This window comes from Mytilus galloprovincialis, chromosome 3, assembly GCF_965363235.1.
Source record: "Mytilus galloprovincialis chromosome 3, xbMytGall1.hap1.1, whole genome shotgun sequence".
Classification (NCBI taxonomy): Eukaryota; Metazoa; Mollusca; class Bivalvia; order Mytilida; family Mytilidae; genus Mytilus; species Mytilus galloprovincialis.
Window position 1 is genome coordinate 66,024,278 of NC_134840.1, and position 17,950 is coordinate 66,042,227.

The 17,950-nt window shown below is 31.9% G+C and overlaps 1 protein-coding gene across 2 annotated transcripts; it reads left to right on the forward strand.

Moving 5' to 3' along the window:
• Positions 1–7,329: 7,329 nt before the first annotated feature.
• On the forward strand, positions 7,330–17,579 carry LOC143068664 (EF-hand domain-containing family member C2-like). Of its 2 annotated transcripts, none has more exons than XM_076242888.1 (10): positions 7,330–7,467; positions 9,102–9,441; positions 9,659–9,882; positions 10,292–10,648; positions 10,974–11,112; positions 12,201–12,509; positions 12,989–13,185; positions 13,805–14,136; positions 16,176–16,268; positions 17,151–17,579. In XM_076242888.1, exons 1-10 carry the CDS (start codon positions 7,426–7,428, stop codon positions 17,353–17,355), a joined length of 2,238 nt encoding a protein of 745 aa, XP_076099003.1. In that variant the 5' UTR covers positions 7,330–7,425; the 3' UTR covers positions 17,356–17,579. The 2 variants fall into 2 exon arrangements, with proteins under 2 accessions (XP_076099003.1, XP_076099004.1); XM_076242889.1 differs by lacking the exon at positions 7,330–7,467 and adding an exon at positions 8,334–8,360.
• The last annotated feature ends 371 nt before the right edge of the window (positions 17,580–17,950 follow it).

Sequence of the window (17,950 nt, forward strand, 5' to 3'; positions counted from 1 at the left end):
TTATGTTATTACGTATTGCCGTTGGCCGTAAATAATGTCATATTACCTATTCCTGTTGGAACCATATATTCCGTTAGGAACATATACTGTAATATTTATTCCTGGGGAAATAATATTCCAGAATAGTTCTTTCTTTTGGAACTTATATTATGAAGGAATTTCCATTCCGTGACAGGACAATTAACCTATGAATTGTTAAATTTATATATAGTGTAGGTTATACTCGTAAAGATGTTTATTTAGATATGTGTAAATGCTACACCAAATGTTTTTTTTAAAATGTGAGCCCAATGTAACAAAAGTTAGTATTTGTTGTGATTTTTTTGGGGTATTTTTTTCTTATGTAGTTCGTTGGGAAAGATCAGTTCTGTCTTAATTAAAATCATTATATCGACAAACATTCAGTTGGCCAAGGACGTATAACTAACATCTAATATACGTCTCAGGCTTGGGTTGGCAGATAACGAATATACTGATGATTTAATAAGCAAGTCATTTCGTACCCTGACCATTTCGTACATCTGTCATTTCGTACCTAAATTTACCAAATCGTACCCACGATAATATTCATTTCGTACCATATGGGCCAAATGTATCTACTCTTTCGTACCTTATGGATTTATTACACGTTAACCATTTCGTATCATATTTTTGAAAAGTGTTTCATGATATTTTAATGTTTTTGAAAATGTCATATAAATTGAATTATGCATGTAGACGTAAACATTGCATAGATATTCTTTGTTTGCCATGTTGGCATTATATGATTGTTATTATTAGTGATATCTGTTAATTTATATTGTTTTTTATATGCATACCAATGGTTAAATAAAATAAATATTAGATGTGTCTGTTTTCTGTTTATTCATGATTGAGTAATTAATTGTATAATAAGGCCATGTGTGGAGTATACGTTTATGAAACAGTTTTCACCGAGACATGTATCACATAAAAATCTTCCATGGATACGAAATAGTATCGATACAAATCTTCCATGAGGTACGAAATGGTAAACATATATATGATTTATATATTTTGCTGCAATGCAAGCATTAATAATGAACTATACATGAAAAATCGTTTTTGAAAACTATTAATATTATGTCTAGCATCTGAAATATATCTAACTAGATGTATACTATTGAAATTTATTTAAGTTTTTTGTTGAAACATCCCATGATGAGCATGAAAATTGGCATAACTGAGAATATCACCCTCTCTTTTAATAGCTCATTGTTTGCTATAATAATACTCCTGGGTCAATACATTCTGCTAGTGGACTTTTAGCCCCCGCTGTTATCAACAGCCCATGCAGTAGTAGCCTGGGGTCCTGGCTAATCTTGTCAGTAAACCTTACGACGCGCAGCTAGATATCGGACCAGGATACCGGGCTAATGCAGTAGCCATTACATCGAATATGGCATGAATATAGGAAGTAGTGTTATCAGAGACATATAATACAATTGTATTACTGTATTATATGTCTCTGGTGTTATTAATGGGTGCTTTTACAAGATTTTAGAACTTTTTATGAGTTCAGGAATTAATCTCTATCCTGAAAAGCTCTAATTTATTGCTCGGTTTGAATTTTAATTTTTGCCCTGTTTGCGCTTTATGTTTTAACCTGTTTTGGTATATTAGTGTTTCTTGAAGATTTTAAAATATTTTGACCATAACAAATTATGATATATTACCGATGTTATTACGTATTGCCGTTGGAGTATTAACCTATGAATTGTTAAATGTATATCTTGTAGCTTATACTCGTAAAGAAATTCATTTAAATATGCGTAAATGCTACACCAGTTGATTTTAAAATGTGAGGCCAATGTAACAAAAGCGATACTATTTGTCACGATATTTTGGAAATGTTTTCTTATGTTGTTCGTTGGGGAATATCAGTTCTGTCTTGATTAAAATTATTAAACCGACAAACATACAGGTTGGCAGATAATTAATATATATACTCATGATTTATATATTTTGCAAGCATCGATAAATAGTTATACTTGAACAATCGTTTTTCGGTAACTATTAATATTATTTCTTGCATCTGAAATATAGCTAACTTGGTGTATACTTTTCAGATTTATTTTAGCTTTTGCTGAAACATTCCATGATGAACATGAAAATTGGCACAACAGAGAATATCACCTCTCTTCTAATAGCTATTTTTTTTTTTTTTTTTTTGTTTATTATGTAAAAAAGAAGATGTGGTATGATTGCCAATGAGACAACTATCCACAAAAGACCAAAATGAAACAGACATTAACAACTATAGGTCACCGTACGACATTCAAGAATGAGCAAAGCCCATACCGCATAGTCGGCTATAAAAAGCCCCGATAAGACAATGTAAAACAATTCGAACGAAAAAACTAAACGGAATTATTTATGTAAAAAAAAATGAACGAAAAACAAATATGTAACACATAAACAAAGGCAGTGGCTATTCGTCCGGCTAGTTCGTTAGGCTAGCCGGACAAATAGTCAAAAATGTCTATTCATCCGGCAAGTCGGACAAATAGCATTTTTACGGTTTTTCGCTATTTGTCCGGCCAAATATATATATATATATATTATATAATGATGAAGATATAACATCGTGTTTTAAAGGTTTTGAATGAAGCACGGGTTGTTTTAAAATATGTTGTCTAACGTCGTTTTATGAAAAAAAACTCATTCAAATAAAAAAAATAATAAACTATACATTTGATTCAGATTTTTTTTATTCTAATATTCTAAAGGAGCTTGGGTATTGAATTTCCTGTAAGGTAAATAGTCGGGCCAATCATTATTGGCTTCATCTATGATTTCAAAAGATCCTGAATTTATAGTTTCAGTGAAGTTTGGTTAAAGTAAGGTCCTCATATGATTATGCACGATTCTTCATTTAAATTGTTCGGGATTTTAATTCATATGAAATTTGAGAAGGGCAGGCACGTGTAACCTGTCCTCAAAAGTAGGATTGTGTTTTCGATAAGATTTTTTTAGAAAAAATATATATATTAGATACAACAGAAAAAGGGGGGATACCCAAACCCTGGTGTCTTATTCCCAGTCCGGGCATATCAGTATGTGCATAGATCTGCGTTGTAGTATAACTAAAAAATAATGCATCCAAGCAAGTTTGATCTAGTATTTTTTCCGAATGCGTTTTGCCTCCATAAGGTAAATGGGGGTAAATCTTCAATTTCACCTTAATTTCAGGCTTATCATCCTCACAGTTTAAATAACACTAGAACACACCCGTGATATCGCGGGTCCGTGACTGAATTAAAGTATATAACTATGCGCAAGCCTTATTTTTAATATTAGTATTGTCATCTGATAAAGTCATGCCGATTACAAGATACGCAGTTTTCTCTGCTTTCAAATCTTTCTGTTTGAATCCGTCGAACTGGAACTTATCAATTATTGGTAGTATTAATTAGTTGGAAAACAAAAGGTCCTGGAATGGAATATTTTTTAATCAACAGCATTGTCCTATATTAGTTATAAAGTTGAATTCTTTGATTCGCTGTTTTACGTCATGCCCGCTAACAAATTGAAAACTGTACCTATACGCCTTATTTTAGTCCAGATTTTTAGTATTCGTATTGTTATCTTTGAAAGTTTTACTGATTAAAATGCTACAATAGGTAACAATTTGACAATCTAGTAGTGTCAACCCTGTGAATATGACCCGTGTATATAGCATATTAATCCTGAATACACCGTTTGGTGGTGCGCCTGTCAGATGCGGAACGTACAAATAAGGTAATAGGTACTGGTGAATATACTATTGGTATCGGTATCGGACTCAACCCGGAACTTCTTATTTATTGGCAATATTAATTACGTGGAAAACAAAAGGGCCTGGAGTGGTGAAATTTTTAATCTACACCTATGTACTATATTAGTTATATATAAAGTTGAATTCTTTGATTCGTCGTTTTTACGTGATGACGGCTGACAAATTGGACCTCGTAATTTAAGTATTATAGATGTATACGCGATTGCTCTGGAATCACTCCCATATACATTTGTTTAAAACAATCACATTCTCTCTGGTTTTCTCTATGACATCTTTAAATATGAATCACGATCTCCAATTCTCAACACGTCCATTGCATACGCGCGTGTGTTATCCGACACCGCGTGTGTTATCCGACACCTCATCCGGGACACTTTCCACGTCACATGACACTTTTATTGATATTGAATATTTGCGCATCCGGAGATGGATGGCCGGACGAATAGAGATTTTTAACTATTCGTCCGGCTAGCCGGACGAATAGACACTCCGATAAACAAACGACAACCACTGAATTACAGGCTCCTGACTTGGGACAGGCACATACATAAATAATGTGGCGGGGTTAAACATGTTAGCGGGATCCCAACCCTCCCCCTAACCTGGGACAGTGGTATAACAGTACAACATAAGAACGAACTATAAAAATCACTTTGAAAACAGCTTAACTCATCAGATGGACAAAAATTACAAGTGGACGTACGTGGCGTACATCCCGACACAAAAAGACACAATGAACAGATCTGACAGTACTCGCAGTTATCTGATAGCTAGTTCAAAGCCACTAACAACTTATAAAAAAATCATGCATCTAAGACTAAACTATCAATTATACTACTTCTTGGTCCATAAATTCTGCTGGTGGTGATCATCCGGCCAGTATCCAGTACTTCGGATATGGCATGAGCACACAGACATTGTGTTATTAAAAGTTGCTGTTACAAGATTTTAGAACTGATTTTGGATTCCGGAATATATCTCCCTCCTGAAAAGTTTTAAATGCTTGAATGCCCGGTTTTGGCTGCACATGTTGTCCTGTTTGGTATAAAAGCTTTTCTTTTTATTCAAGATTTTCAAATTTTGGCTATAACTCTAGAGTCAAACTGTGTTGTGCAAGAATCTATAAAATATTTTGGTGTGCTATGAATAACAAAGAAGCTAAATTCATTCAAGTATGGACATCACAATATAGCACATCAATTATAGAATTACATTTTCTCCTTGTATGTTTGTAACTTTCGATCTACACTTTGTAAATTAATTATAGTTTAATAACAAACCAAGATTTACAAACTGATCACACATTTCTATCATTTTACCATTCAAATACCATTTTTCGTTCTCTTTCAGTACACCTTTGTTACGAAAAACAACTATTTTGGTTTTTCTTAGATTAATGTCAAGACCATTCTTGTATGAACTATCATATACAGTGACTATCATTTTTTTGTAATTCAGAAATACTTTCGCTGAAGAGAACTGTATCATCAGTATAAATAAAAAGATAAAGATTTAACAATTTTACTTCATATGGTTCTATTCCTTGTTTAATTAACTCAATTTCTATGTCATTTACATAAATTGCATATAAAAAAGGTGATCATGATTCGCCTTGCATTAGGCCAACATTACAATGAAAGAAATCTGAAAATTCACCATCTAATTTAACACAAGTTTTTAACTTAGAATACATTGATTTAATAAGATTCAGTAAATTACCACTGATACCGCATTTTAACATTTTTTGCCATAAAACATAATGTGACACACTGTCGAAAGATTTGACAAAATCAATAAAACAGCAATGGAGACGTTTGACACGTTTGTGAATATGTCACATTAATCAGTGCATTAAAGATATCTAATTAATGAAAAAAATTATCAGTGATTCATCGACGACAATATACCAATTAAATCGCATAATTGCAAATTTTATGTTTCAACTCGCAAAAATGCACAAAAAAACTGATGTATCTCTGTTCCTCAGTTCTGTTTCTTTTAGTCACCATGCATAAATTATTCTTAAATTGAGATGAGGAAATGTGTTTCTTTAATTAAAAAAAAATCAACCCTCATTTTATAAGGCCGCGGTAATTTTAGAAAATGTTCAATATTTCTTTCTTTCGGAAAACAATATAGCAATAGTCCAAGAAGAAAAGCCTCTGCCACCCTATACAATGTTTACTTTCCAACAAGAATAAAAAAAAATTAATAACGGCTTAAATTTATCATGAAAAGATGATATTATAAACCAGGGGGTCTCATTGGGGGGTTCCGATCCCGGATCCCGCTTACTGTTTTGTCAGATTCTCGTATCCCGCTTACACTATGTACGTAAGCAATTCTCATTTTTTTGTCATTTCCCGGGTCCCGCTAGACCTCATTTCCCATTTTCATGACACAATAATTGGACTTTCACGTGTCCCGCTTAAAAAAAATCGACAATCCCGCGTCACGCTTAGACTCCAATGAGACCCACGTCAATGTCATCCTATTGCAAATACAAATACAATGAATTCAAGGGAAATTATTAGAATTCCTACAAAATTGAAAATAGTTACTGGGAGTTACATTCTGCAAACAGTTAGAGCCAAGTTTATAAATAATACAGAACTGTCTATATGCAAACTGTGTAATGAAACAGACTGAGAAACTTTACCACATTTTTTATTAACGTGTAAAAGACCCCCTCGTAAAAGTCTAAAAAGAGTTAATTAATTCCTGTAGTGAAGAGTTAGCTGATTTTGATATGAAAGATGAACATTTTACAACTGATTATAATTCCCTTTACTTACATTGTAATGTTAAGAAATGAAAAAGCTTTTTAAAGTGATACAGAACTTTATAGATTCAAAATGTAGACGATTATGTTACAATCTCCATTATGAAAGGAATAGACTGTTGCAATTAGATGACATAAAGAAAAAGAAGAGAAAGTAGATAATAACATTATATATATATATGAATGACGATTGGTTGTCTACTCTTAAACAGTGATATCTTTATCGGATAAATATTTTAGATTTTAAAGTATTTAATGAGTTGATGCTGCCTATATTGACATTAAGCCCAATTTTATCGTCAAGAATATGATGTACAATGTAAATAGTGTATAGTGATATTGATGGAAGATATTTTTATTCATGTTGTGAACTCCAATACTCTGAAGAGGTGTGCCTACATTGGCAGAATATATATTACAGATTACAGATTACAGATAACAGTCGACAGTAACGCAGTCGCTTTGGTAGCCTGGCATCCGGCCCAATCTAGCTGCGCGTCGTGACAAGATTAGCCAGGACCCCAGGCTATGGTTGATTTGAGTTATTCCCCCTTGTGTGTAATAATTTCCTGTCGACCACTTTACCGTTTTTATAATTTGATGCAGTTTTTATTCAAATTTCTTGTAGATTAAGAATTATTAACAACACATTAATTATTTTTTTTGTTTATGTTAAAGAATTTCTCATTTTCAATAAAATCATACATATATATTACTGTTTCTATGAACGCGCATTAATTTGCCTCCTTGACAACAGATAAACTAACATCGGTCTGTGTTGGTTGCAAGTGTTGTAGTGGGGGAATAAACAGTTTACAACTTAGACTTCAGACGGTAAACTGACAACATGGCACTGCCATTTCTTCCAGGAAATTCTTTTAACAAAAATGTAAGTGACTAATATTGACTTATCGTCTAAGAAATACAATTATTGGAGATTTGAAAGGCTACATTTTTGTACATCATTTGTTCATACATATACACATGTCATAAAACTGGTTGTTTTCCCTCACTGAAGTTGTTTTGATATGTTCACCTATGTGATCATTAAAAATAAACATACGAATTTGATGTGTAATCGTTTTGAACGAGAAAATTATGAGGTAGCATCGTCAAGACTGACAAGAGTCAAGACAGCAAGAGGTGTCTCAACAATTAAGATTTTGGGTGCTGAAGTTCATCATTGGCTGAACACCTCAACCTGCATATACAACTTTCAAATTCAAGTATTTTCTGTACATTTTAGATGTCATGATGCTTATGTTAAGCTGTCACAGTAATATAAATAACAGTTGTTTAAAAATTATATTTATGCTGATCATACTCAGATTCATTATAATTTACTGTATACATGTACATCATACATGTCGTGTACATCTATGTGCCAATAGACGACTTTCCAATTTTATTTTTATAATGAGCTGCCCTGGATGAACAGGGGCTGTTTGAGAAAAATCTTTGTCATATGACATTGTGTCTTGAAGGTGTTTGCTTTGCCAAATCTATTTTTTTTATGAAAATGCATAAGTCCCATTATATTTACTTCCAGTCCCAAGTAATAAAATGCTATACTAACCTTACCCTGAACGTAACTATTCCTAAAACCCAATTTAGAACAAACCTAGTCCAAATAATTATAACATCTTGCAAGGCTATTTTATATTTTTATCCTGGGACGCCTTGGTTCTAATGTATAAACATTTTGTTTTATGATTTATACATATATTTTAAACTGATTCCATTCAGGATATAAAGCATAGACAAAAGATGATGGATGTATTGGTAAGGGTAAAGTGAGACTAGATGATTAGAAAATGGAATGTTCACAAATATAAATATATATATTTCAGCAGCACTTTGCATGAAAACATTATTTTTTAACATTAATGATTTGTGTAATAATTTCTTGGTTCCTTTCAGATCAGACATAGAAAAAAATGTATACTGCAATCATGTTGATGATTTATTTATTAGATATACCATTTAGTATTAAAAACTTACAGAGAAGCAGCATGAACAGTGACAGCAGAATTTTTAAGAGCTTTTCGCATGCAAAAACTAACAATTGCAATTTTATACAATATCAAATTATACATCATACATGTACATTTTGTATTGCATGTTACTAGCTTCATAATACGTAATTTAATTTATTATATTTCAAACATGATAAAATGATTTTTTTTTCTAATTTTAAACTTTTTTCTAATAAACAAAACCCATAAGTATGTCATCATTCATAAAAATGAGGCATTTTAAAAAGGTAAAATCTGCGTGTCATTTTCTGTAAAGTGACAAGCCATTGTTAAAAAAAATAAAGTGTTCAAGTCTCAGCAATGACCTTTTATCTCAAAGCCGATTCTTTAACTGTTGAAATTTTGTTTAGATTAACCTGTTATCTCATTTATGGCTGTAGGCTAAGATTCAAACATGGCTATTGCACTTTAATTCTTCCAGTTTTCTCGATGACTTGCGTAATTTTTTAATTAATTAGAGTTTGATAGAAGTTTTTGAAATTTTCAGCTTGGTAAAACAAAATACCACTTGTCCCATCACTTTGATACTAAAAATGATGTGACTATGATGGTTGGGGAGGAGAGGCCAGGAATTGGTGGTGAACTCCTTAGGGGACAAAAGGTCAAACCAAGGAGCAGTGTGTTCCCAAGAGGAAATGGTTCCAATTTACCAGCCTGGGTAGCATTTGATAGACAGGTCATGTGCTTTGATGCTTTTTTCCAAGAAGCTGTGCATGAAAAGCGTGAAGAACAATTCAGAGTCAGAAACTGTAAAATTTACTTCTACCTTGAAGATGATTCTATCCAGGTCATTGAACCAAGAACAAAGAACAGTCAAATTCCACAAGGTAAACAAAATGTAAAAAAAAGGCTGTTTGTTTTTATTTATTTCTTAGATAATATTTCAAGACCAGAGAAAAATCTTAAAGAGAGAAGGAGGTAAACATACAAAATAAAACATTTTCAGCTTCACATGTACAATTATTAAAAAAAAGTTCTAATTCAACAGTGTGAATTTTTAGTGCTCAAAGTTCAAACCATAATGTATGTTACTTATTTTCAAAGGAACACTCATCCGAAGACACAGGGTACCCAAACCACCACCAAATGATGATGAATTCTACACCATAGAGGACTTTAATGTAGGAAAGGAAATTAGCCTCTATTCTAAAGTATTCAAAATCACGAATTGTGATGAATTTTCAAGGAATTTCCTGAGAAAACTTGGTGTAAAAGTGAATGTTCCAGATGAAAATCCAGCAGATCCATACTCAAAGTACAGAAAATCTGTAAGTTTATACCACATGAAGATATTTACTCTTTTTTATCATATTCCTTTTTATGTGTTTATATAGTTACACATCCTTGATAAAATTTCACTTTTTTAACGATACAAGTGTATGAGGAATCCTGGTTCAGGTAATTCCAGAAACCCCTTAGTACGTAACAAATTTAGGGACCGTTATTTTCAATTGTTTTATACTATTTTTTGCTGTTATTTTTTTTATGTCCCTTACATGTACTATAGCTAGGAAGACATGTGTATTTTTAGTTATTGATGTTATATTAAACTAAATTTAAAGGGTTTCATTACTGGCTTTTTAAGGTTAACATTTTTAAGCTGTGTTTTATTATTAATCATAATCTAACAATTATAATTGACCACCTTGATAAAACAATATTTTTTTTTCATTACAGATGGATGAAAGCATGCAAGCTCTAAGACCATACGAGAAACATGACACACTCAAACAATTCCTTGACCATGATAGACAGGTTCTACGTTTCTTCTGTTATTGGGACGACACCGATTCCATGTTTGGTGATCCAAGAGAAATGATCCTACATTACTTCTTGGCTGATGATACAATTGAAATAAGGGAAGTAATCTCACCAAATTCTGGTAGAGATGCTGCACCCATGTTTCTCAAACGAGGAAAATTACCAAAGAATATTGAAACTCTTAGACAACCTGGAGAAGTTACAGACAGAACAGTACTTAATGTATTTGGTCCAACTGGTCATGGAGGAAGATATATTCTAGACAGTCTGAAGGTAATTTTCAATTTTAGACTTTGAATTTTTGAGGGGCTAAGAGGCAAACAAGTTTTACTGGTTCTGATTTCTGAAAATCACTTAAAAAGGAAAGTGAATGTGACCATTAAAATTTTTATTACATGTAATCATCATTAAGCTAAATGTAAATCAAATGTTATGACTATTATATAATAAGGTAAAATTTAAACTTATATATTTCAAAATTACACAATGCAACACTGTTCTATCACAAAATTTAATGCTCATACATGTAGACTAGATCTCTTCATTCTCAAACTTCTGTCTAATACAATGTATGTAAATGTATATTTGTTTGTTTCAGACTGGGGCAGTTCGCACAGATTTCTATAAGGACAGTGATCTAACATTAGGCTCTGTGTTGAATGTCTGGGGAAGGAAGTACGTTATATGTGATTTAGATGACTTCACAAAGGAATATTACAGAACCAAATTTGGCATTGGTAATTATGTTTATGAATTTGAAATAAAGGTCATTACTCTCAAACAAAAATTTATTGCAAATGTAGTTATCTCCCATATTGATGATTTGATTTTTTGTGTTTTAACGTTACTTTTAAACACCACATTTAGACTATTTTGTGACGGTCAGTTTTTATTGGTGGAGGCCGGAGAAAACCATAACCTTCGATAGGAAATTGACAATCCTAGTCAATTAAGATTGGAGTTGAGTGCTCCCGCATGAGCAGGGTTCGGACTCGCAACCTCAATATTGACTGCCACTGGCTATAGTGATTTCAGAAGTAACTACTTAGACCACTCGGCCAGCGAGGCCCCTCTCCCATATTGAATAGATGAATATGTGTTGAAAGCATTTACAGTGCAATCAGTTGTAAATAATTTAAACTTGTTTAAAAATAATTTGATAGACTTTTTTTACTTGTTGTCCTGTTTAACACATTATTTTAGTATGTCAGAAAGTATAAAGCAGGGGTAAGATGAGAGCCATTGTTTTGCAAACATAATTGCAAAAGTTAGAATTTAAATCTGATCAGTATATTGCCAAAAAGTCCATTTATGACATCAAAGTAATTAAACAAACCTACACAAACTCAACAATAGAAATTCAACCAATGACATGACATAGTTTTCATTTTGGGGCAGAACAATGAGATTACCCATAGTCCTTTAAATTCTCTGCTAATTGAGATGCATGTATTATGAAATTAATCATAGAAATAAAGAACTTTTATTGAGAAATGACAAAACAAAGGGTCATTATCTCATATAGATCTGAAATAAAAATTTAAAGGTATTTTAATTTCTTCATAAATTGCTTGCTTACATGTATATAATATCGTATAATTGAAAATTTACAGCTTCATACAATGTACAGCAATAAAAGTACATAAGTTTTAATAAGTTGATACATGTATATGCAAAATTTGTGTTGAAAAATCTTGATTTAATATCCTGAAGAAAATCGTCTTTACTTTATTCTCCATATAGTATTTTTGACGATTTATCTAGATGATGACCCTATGTAGTGTTATGAATACAAATTAATTTGTAACTTCTATTTTTTTCTTAGAGGACTTCAATTCAGTTAGTTACAAGAAGGGAGGATATGGAGGTGTTGAACGACAGTGGCCACCATACAATGGATGGGGAAGTGAAGAAGATTCACTATGTTCATGTATGGGTCTGTTGCCTAAACCTCCAAAACGCGACTTCATCAAATTCATGGAGAAAGATCGTCGTGGTTTAGACAGCAACGTTCTTAGATTCTTGGCTAGAATGGACACCTCCAAGCCAATTGATCAAGACAGAAGATTTATCATATCTTATTTCTTGTCAGATGATACCATTCTTGTCTTTGAACCACCAGTGAGGAACTCAGGTGAGGAAATGTCAATTTGTAAAAGTATTAGTTTTCATGGAGATTTTTAAATACTTTTTCCAATTGTGAAAAAATAAACCACCAAAATAGTAATACTTATATAGTGATTATGCTTTTGTGAAATTTTACCATTTTTAAAAAAACAATTAAGAATTTATAAATGACACATTTAATTCTTTATATTTTGATACATTGTACATAATGTCGATATATTAAAATAATTTCTGTGATTTTCAATAATCTGTGCTCATACATGGAAAAAGGAAAACAAAATTGCACACATATCAAATATAATCATTTTAAGAAAAAAGCTTCTACTATCCTATGTAGTTTGAAAAGAAATTTTATTATCTCCCCTTTCAACAGTAAAATTTTACAAATTTATTAGTTTTCATGGAAGAAATACCAACACACAATTGACGCAGTGGTCAACTCTACATCTTCTTCATGTATGTTTACATTTATCCTTTTTGTTTTAGGTATAATTGGTGGAAAGTTCCTGGAAAGGTCCAGAGTGAAGAAGCCAGAACAGCCCTTATACAGTACACAAATGTCAGAATACTATCTTAGCTCTGACTTGTACGTTGGCTCTAGAGTTATATTCAATAGCCATGTATTTTTACTCATTGATGCTGATGAATATGCATTTAGATATATGGAAGAATGTCCTCAAGAGGTAATTAAATTTAATCTGTTTTTATTTCCAAATATATGTTCCTAAACATCCAATATTAAAAACCTAGTTTATAAAATATTAAAGTGGAAATATTAGACCTAGTGCTGAAATAGGAAAGCACATGGGGGGGATGTAGGGGATGGAGAATTTTCACTGGAGGGCTTACTTAAGAGCAAGTTTAGTAAGTGGGTAATGGAAATATGGTTAACTTTACTTGTTTGACAGTAATAATTGTCTGTACATTTGCTGTGGGGGTGAATGTGTATATAGATAAAAGAAGATGTGGTATGAGTACCAATGAGAAAACTCTCCATCCAAGTCACAATTTATAAAAGTAAACCATCATTATTATATAGGTCAAAGTACTGCCTTCGACACAGAGCATTGGCTCACACGGAACAGCAAGACCTTAGTATAGTCTTGTGCACAGAGACTCATTTACTCTCTTTGTGAGAACTATTGCAATAACTCTAGGTGAATCATGGGTTACCTATAGTAGACATGCCTGAAAAAAATGTTGAAAAATGTGTTTTTGTTGTTTGAATGTTGCCCGTTTTATATTTTTTGTCAAAACATTTTATTTAAATGCTTTAATGTGTAAAAATGTTCTTTTTTTCAGTTTCCAAAAGCAAATATAGAATCCATTATTAACAGATTACGAGGTTCTGTAGGAAAGAATAAAGATGAAGTGAAATCTTTCTTCATGAGGAATGACCCTGGGGGTTCTGGAGTTCTAGGCTATGACCAATTTGTATCACTGTTAAAACAGGTAGATTCATCATTAACTGATCAGGAGATCATGACACTAGCCCGATTCTACAGTGAGCGACCATCTGAAGATGCAATTGATTCTAGGAAATTATTTGCAATCATACAAGAACAATTAAGGAAGAGAAACTATGAAGGTTTTTCAAAATTGGTTGAAGACTGCCAACAACATGACCAGGGAAAGTAAGTGTTTATTGGTATAATTGTCAAAATTAGGTTGTTCAGTATATTTTGTGCAACAGTTCTAGAAACATGTGCTCCAAAACTTGTTGTATAATCTTTTTGAACCTCATTCAGAACAATGTTTTCAGTGTTCTAAATCCAAACCAAACCTAACTAGTATAAATCCACAGCCAGAGCTTAAAAAATACTAAATACTACTTAAAACAAAATGTCTACAAGAAATTATACATTTCAGAAAAGCAACAAAAACAAATATTTTGGAGACCATCAGAAAGAAAATTGACAGATGATTGTCATATCCAACTTGATATTCCTCAAATTATGCTTTCACTCTATATATATTTTGGTGTTTTTGTTGTGTTTTTTAGCTCACCTGGCCTAAAAGGCCATGTGAGCTTTTCTCATCACTTGGCGTCGGTCGTCGTCGTCGTCGTCGTCGTTAACAATTTTTCAAACATCTTCTCCTCTGAAACTACTGAATGGATTTGAATGAAACTTAGCATGATTGTTCCTTAGATTATCCTGCACAAAGTGTGTGCTCGATTTTTGATTCGTCAAAAAACATGGCCGCCGTTACTTAAAATAGAACATAGGGGTCAAATGCAGTTTTTGGCTTATATCTCAAAAACGAAAGCATTTAGAGCAAATCTGACATGGGGTAAAAATGTTCATTAGGTCAAGATCTATCAGCCCTGAAATTTTCAGATGAATCAAACAAACCATTGTTGGGTTGCTGCCACTTAATTGGTAATTTTAAGGAAATTTTGCAGTTTTTGGTCATTATCTTGAATATTATTATAGATAAAGATAAACTGTAAACAGCAAAAATGATCAGCAAAGTAAGATCTACAAATAAGTTAATATGACCAAAATTGTCAATTGACCCCTTAAGGGGTTATTGTCCTTTAATGACAATTTTTCACAATTTGTTCATCATATTTGCTAACTTTAAAAAATCTTCTCCTCTAAAACTACTAAACCAAATTCAACCAAACTTCAACTGAATGATCAGTAGGGTGTATAAAATAAAGTTTGTGCTTTATTTTTTATTTCGTCAAAAAACATGGCTGTCATGGCTAAAAATAGATTAATAGAACACAGGGTAAAATGCAGTTTTTGGCTTATATCTCAAAAACTCCAGCATTTAGAGCAAATAAGACAAGAAGTTAAAGTATTTACTAGGTCAAGGTCTACCTGTCCTGAAATTTTCAGCCAAATTGGGTAACTGGTTTTTCAGGTAAAATGCCCCTGAATTGATGATTTTAAAGAAATTTTGCAGTTTTTGGTTATTATCTTGAATATTATTATAGATACAGATAAACTGTTAATAGCAAAAATGTTAAGCAAAGTAAGATCTACAAATAAGTCAATTTGACCAAAATTGTCAATTAACCCCTTAAGGAGTTATTGCCCTTTAAAGACTTTTTTCACAATTTGTTCATCATGTTGACTTACTTTAAAAAATCTTCTCCTTTGAAACTGCTGTATCAATTTCAGCCAAACTTAGGCTAAATGAGTTTCAGAGTATCTAGTATAAATTTTATATTTCATTTCCTTGTATGTCAGAAACATAGCTCCTATGGCTAAAATAGAACATAGGAGAAAATGATTATTTTTTTTGCTTTTGAAGAAAATAGGACGATTTAAAGAACATTTAAATAAATTGAAAAGCCAAAATAATCATTGATGAGAGATTTAACCAAAAAAATTAAGGTGAGCGATTTAGGCTCTTGAGAGCCTCTTGTCTCATTAACAATAACATACATCATGTATACCCAGCATCTCAGTTTATTCACATTTTGTAATTATTTGTGCTACTCAGGCCTACTTCTTATTTGATTGAATAAATCCACAATTTTATTAAATACATATTGAGAGTTTGAGACAGTGTAAAAAAGGGGCTGGCCTGGAAGACAATTATTTTTATAACAGTGATTGAAAAGAATGATATTTTTTTTTTAAATTCTTGTTTTTGTTTCTCAAAACTCAATGCACCGTATTACAACTTTCAGAAATTAAGTTGAATTATTTATTTTCAGACAAGGTTTCCTGGATCCTGAAACAGTAAGAACTGTTTTGCATGCCCACCATGTACCACTGCCAGATGACTTATTGAGAGCAGGAATTGCTATGTAAGTACTTTTATTTAGGTACCTTGGGAATACTTAAAGTTGTTAACTTTAAACAAGTAAATATTGGAGTTTGAATAGAATCAAATATATGCATCTTGTCATCACACAACACAAGACAATTTGTTGTATTATCCCTTTAAGATTTTAAATTTGAATCAAATAAGCACCAAGACAAAAATCTGTTGAAATATTTTTCATGTATTGAAGTGTTTGATGTCTTTGAAAAAAACTCATGTTTACATTCTAAGTCAATTAATGCAGTGTACATGTGTAAATTGAACTTAGGCATAATTGTGCTATTGATTTTGAGCTTTCAATTTTACAAGACAACCATAATACAATAAATAGCAAGTGCTTCAGTAATCAGTCTTCATGCACACACAATCACACATTAATCTATGCATCATCAAAATTTTGTTTTACGTGGTGTATCAATGCAATACAGAGGTAGACGCTTCAGATATGACACTCTAAAAAACTGAGTAATGGCATTGCAAAAATAAGCAGTCAATTTTCTACTTACACAAATTGTCTCTGGTGGATAGTTGTCTCATGTTATAAACTGATAAATTTTAAACCAGATGTATAATACTGTCAGCTGGATAAAAAGTCAAATTTTAAATCTGGCTTGACCAAATAGTTGTTAATTTCTGTGTCATTTGGTCCCTTGTGGAGTTTTCTCATTGGCAATCATACCACATCTTTTTTAAATTTAACAGTCTAAGGGAGATAATTCACAAGAATATTATAATTCTCTTTTTATTGTGCAAATGATAAATATTGTTTCTGTTAAGTTTAAGTTAACTTAAACTTTTTTTTGAAGTAATCTCTAATGTTTACAATTGTCACCAGTAGTAACATAATAAATCTTTTATCTTGTAGGACACCAGCCAACGAACGTGGTGAAGTGCAGTATGCAGCTCTCATCAATCAAATGAACTGGCGTGATGCACCAGTTCCACCAATGCAATACCAGCCAATCGTTGATGATTCTCAGTGGCAAGGAACCAATCAGAGCAACAAAATATCTGTATCCAGAATCTGTTACAATGTGCTGCTAGAAGACTTTTTCGGAAAATCATCATAAAATAAGACACTTTTTAAATTCCAATTTTAAAATTTGAAGTATCTGTGATATGTGTTTTTAGCTTTGTTGATTGAAAAAATTGAAAATGACAAAACAGAAAAACATTTTTAATAATCAACAAACATGATAAAATAACAACAATAAATAATGACTAGACTGGTGGTCTAATAACAAATTGAATTTGTACAAAGTATATGAGAACTATTTATAAAAGATATAATGTATATGGATTTAGTTGTTTCTTTTAAATTCCTTTGGTGAAAGATGTCCATCTTTAATGTACATATATTAGTGATGATTTAACTCATTTAAAAAAGTAGAAATGGCTGTACATGAAGTCAATTACAATGTATGAAAAAATTATAATAGAGGAATCCTGATACTAATAGCAGATATCCACTAAAATGGGGAATAAAATTCATTCTGATATACACACACATGTTTAAAAAATATCTTTCATCTGCACACTGAAACAGATTACATTTTGGACTAGAGATTTTCTTTAAATATATACAGGGTTTAAGCTAGGATTTTGAGGGCTTTAGTCACTTTTGCGCACTATTAAAATCAACCTTATTTTGTGTAAAAGCAAGGG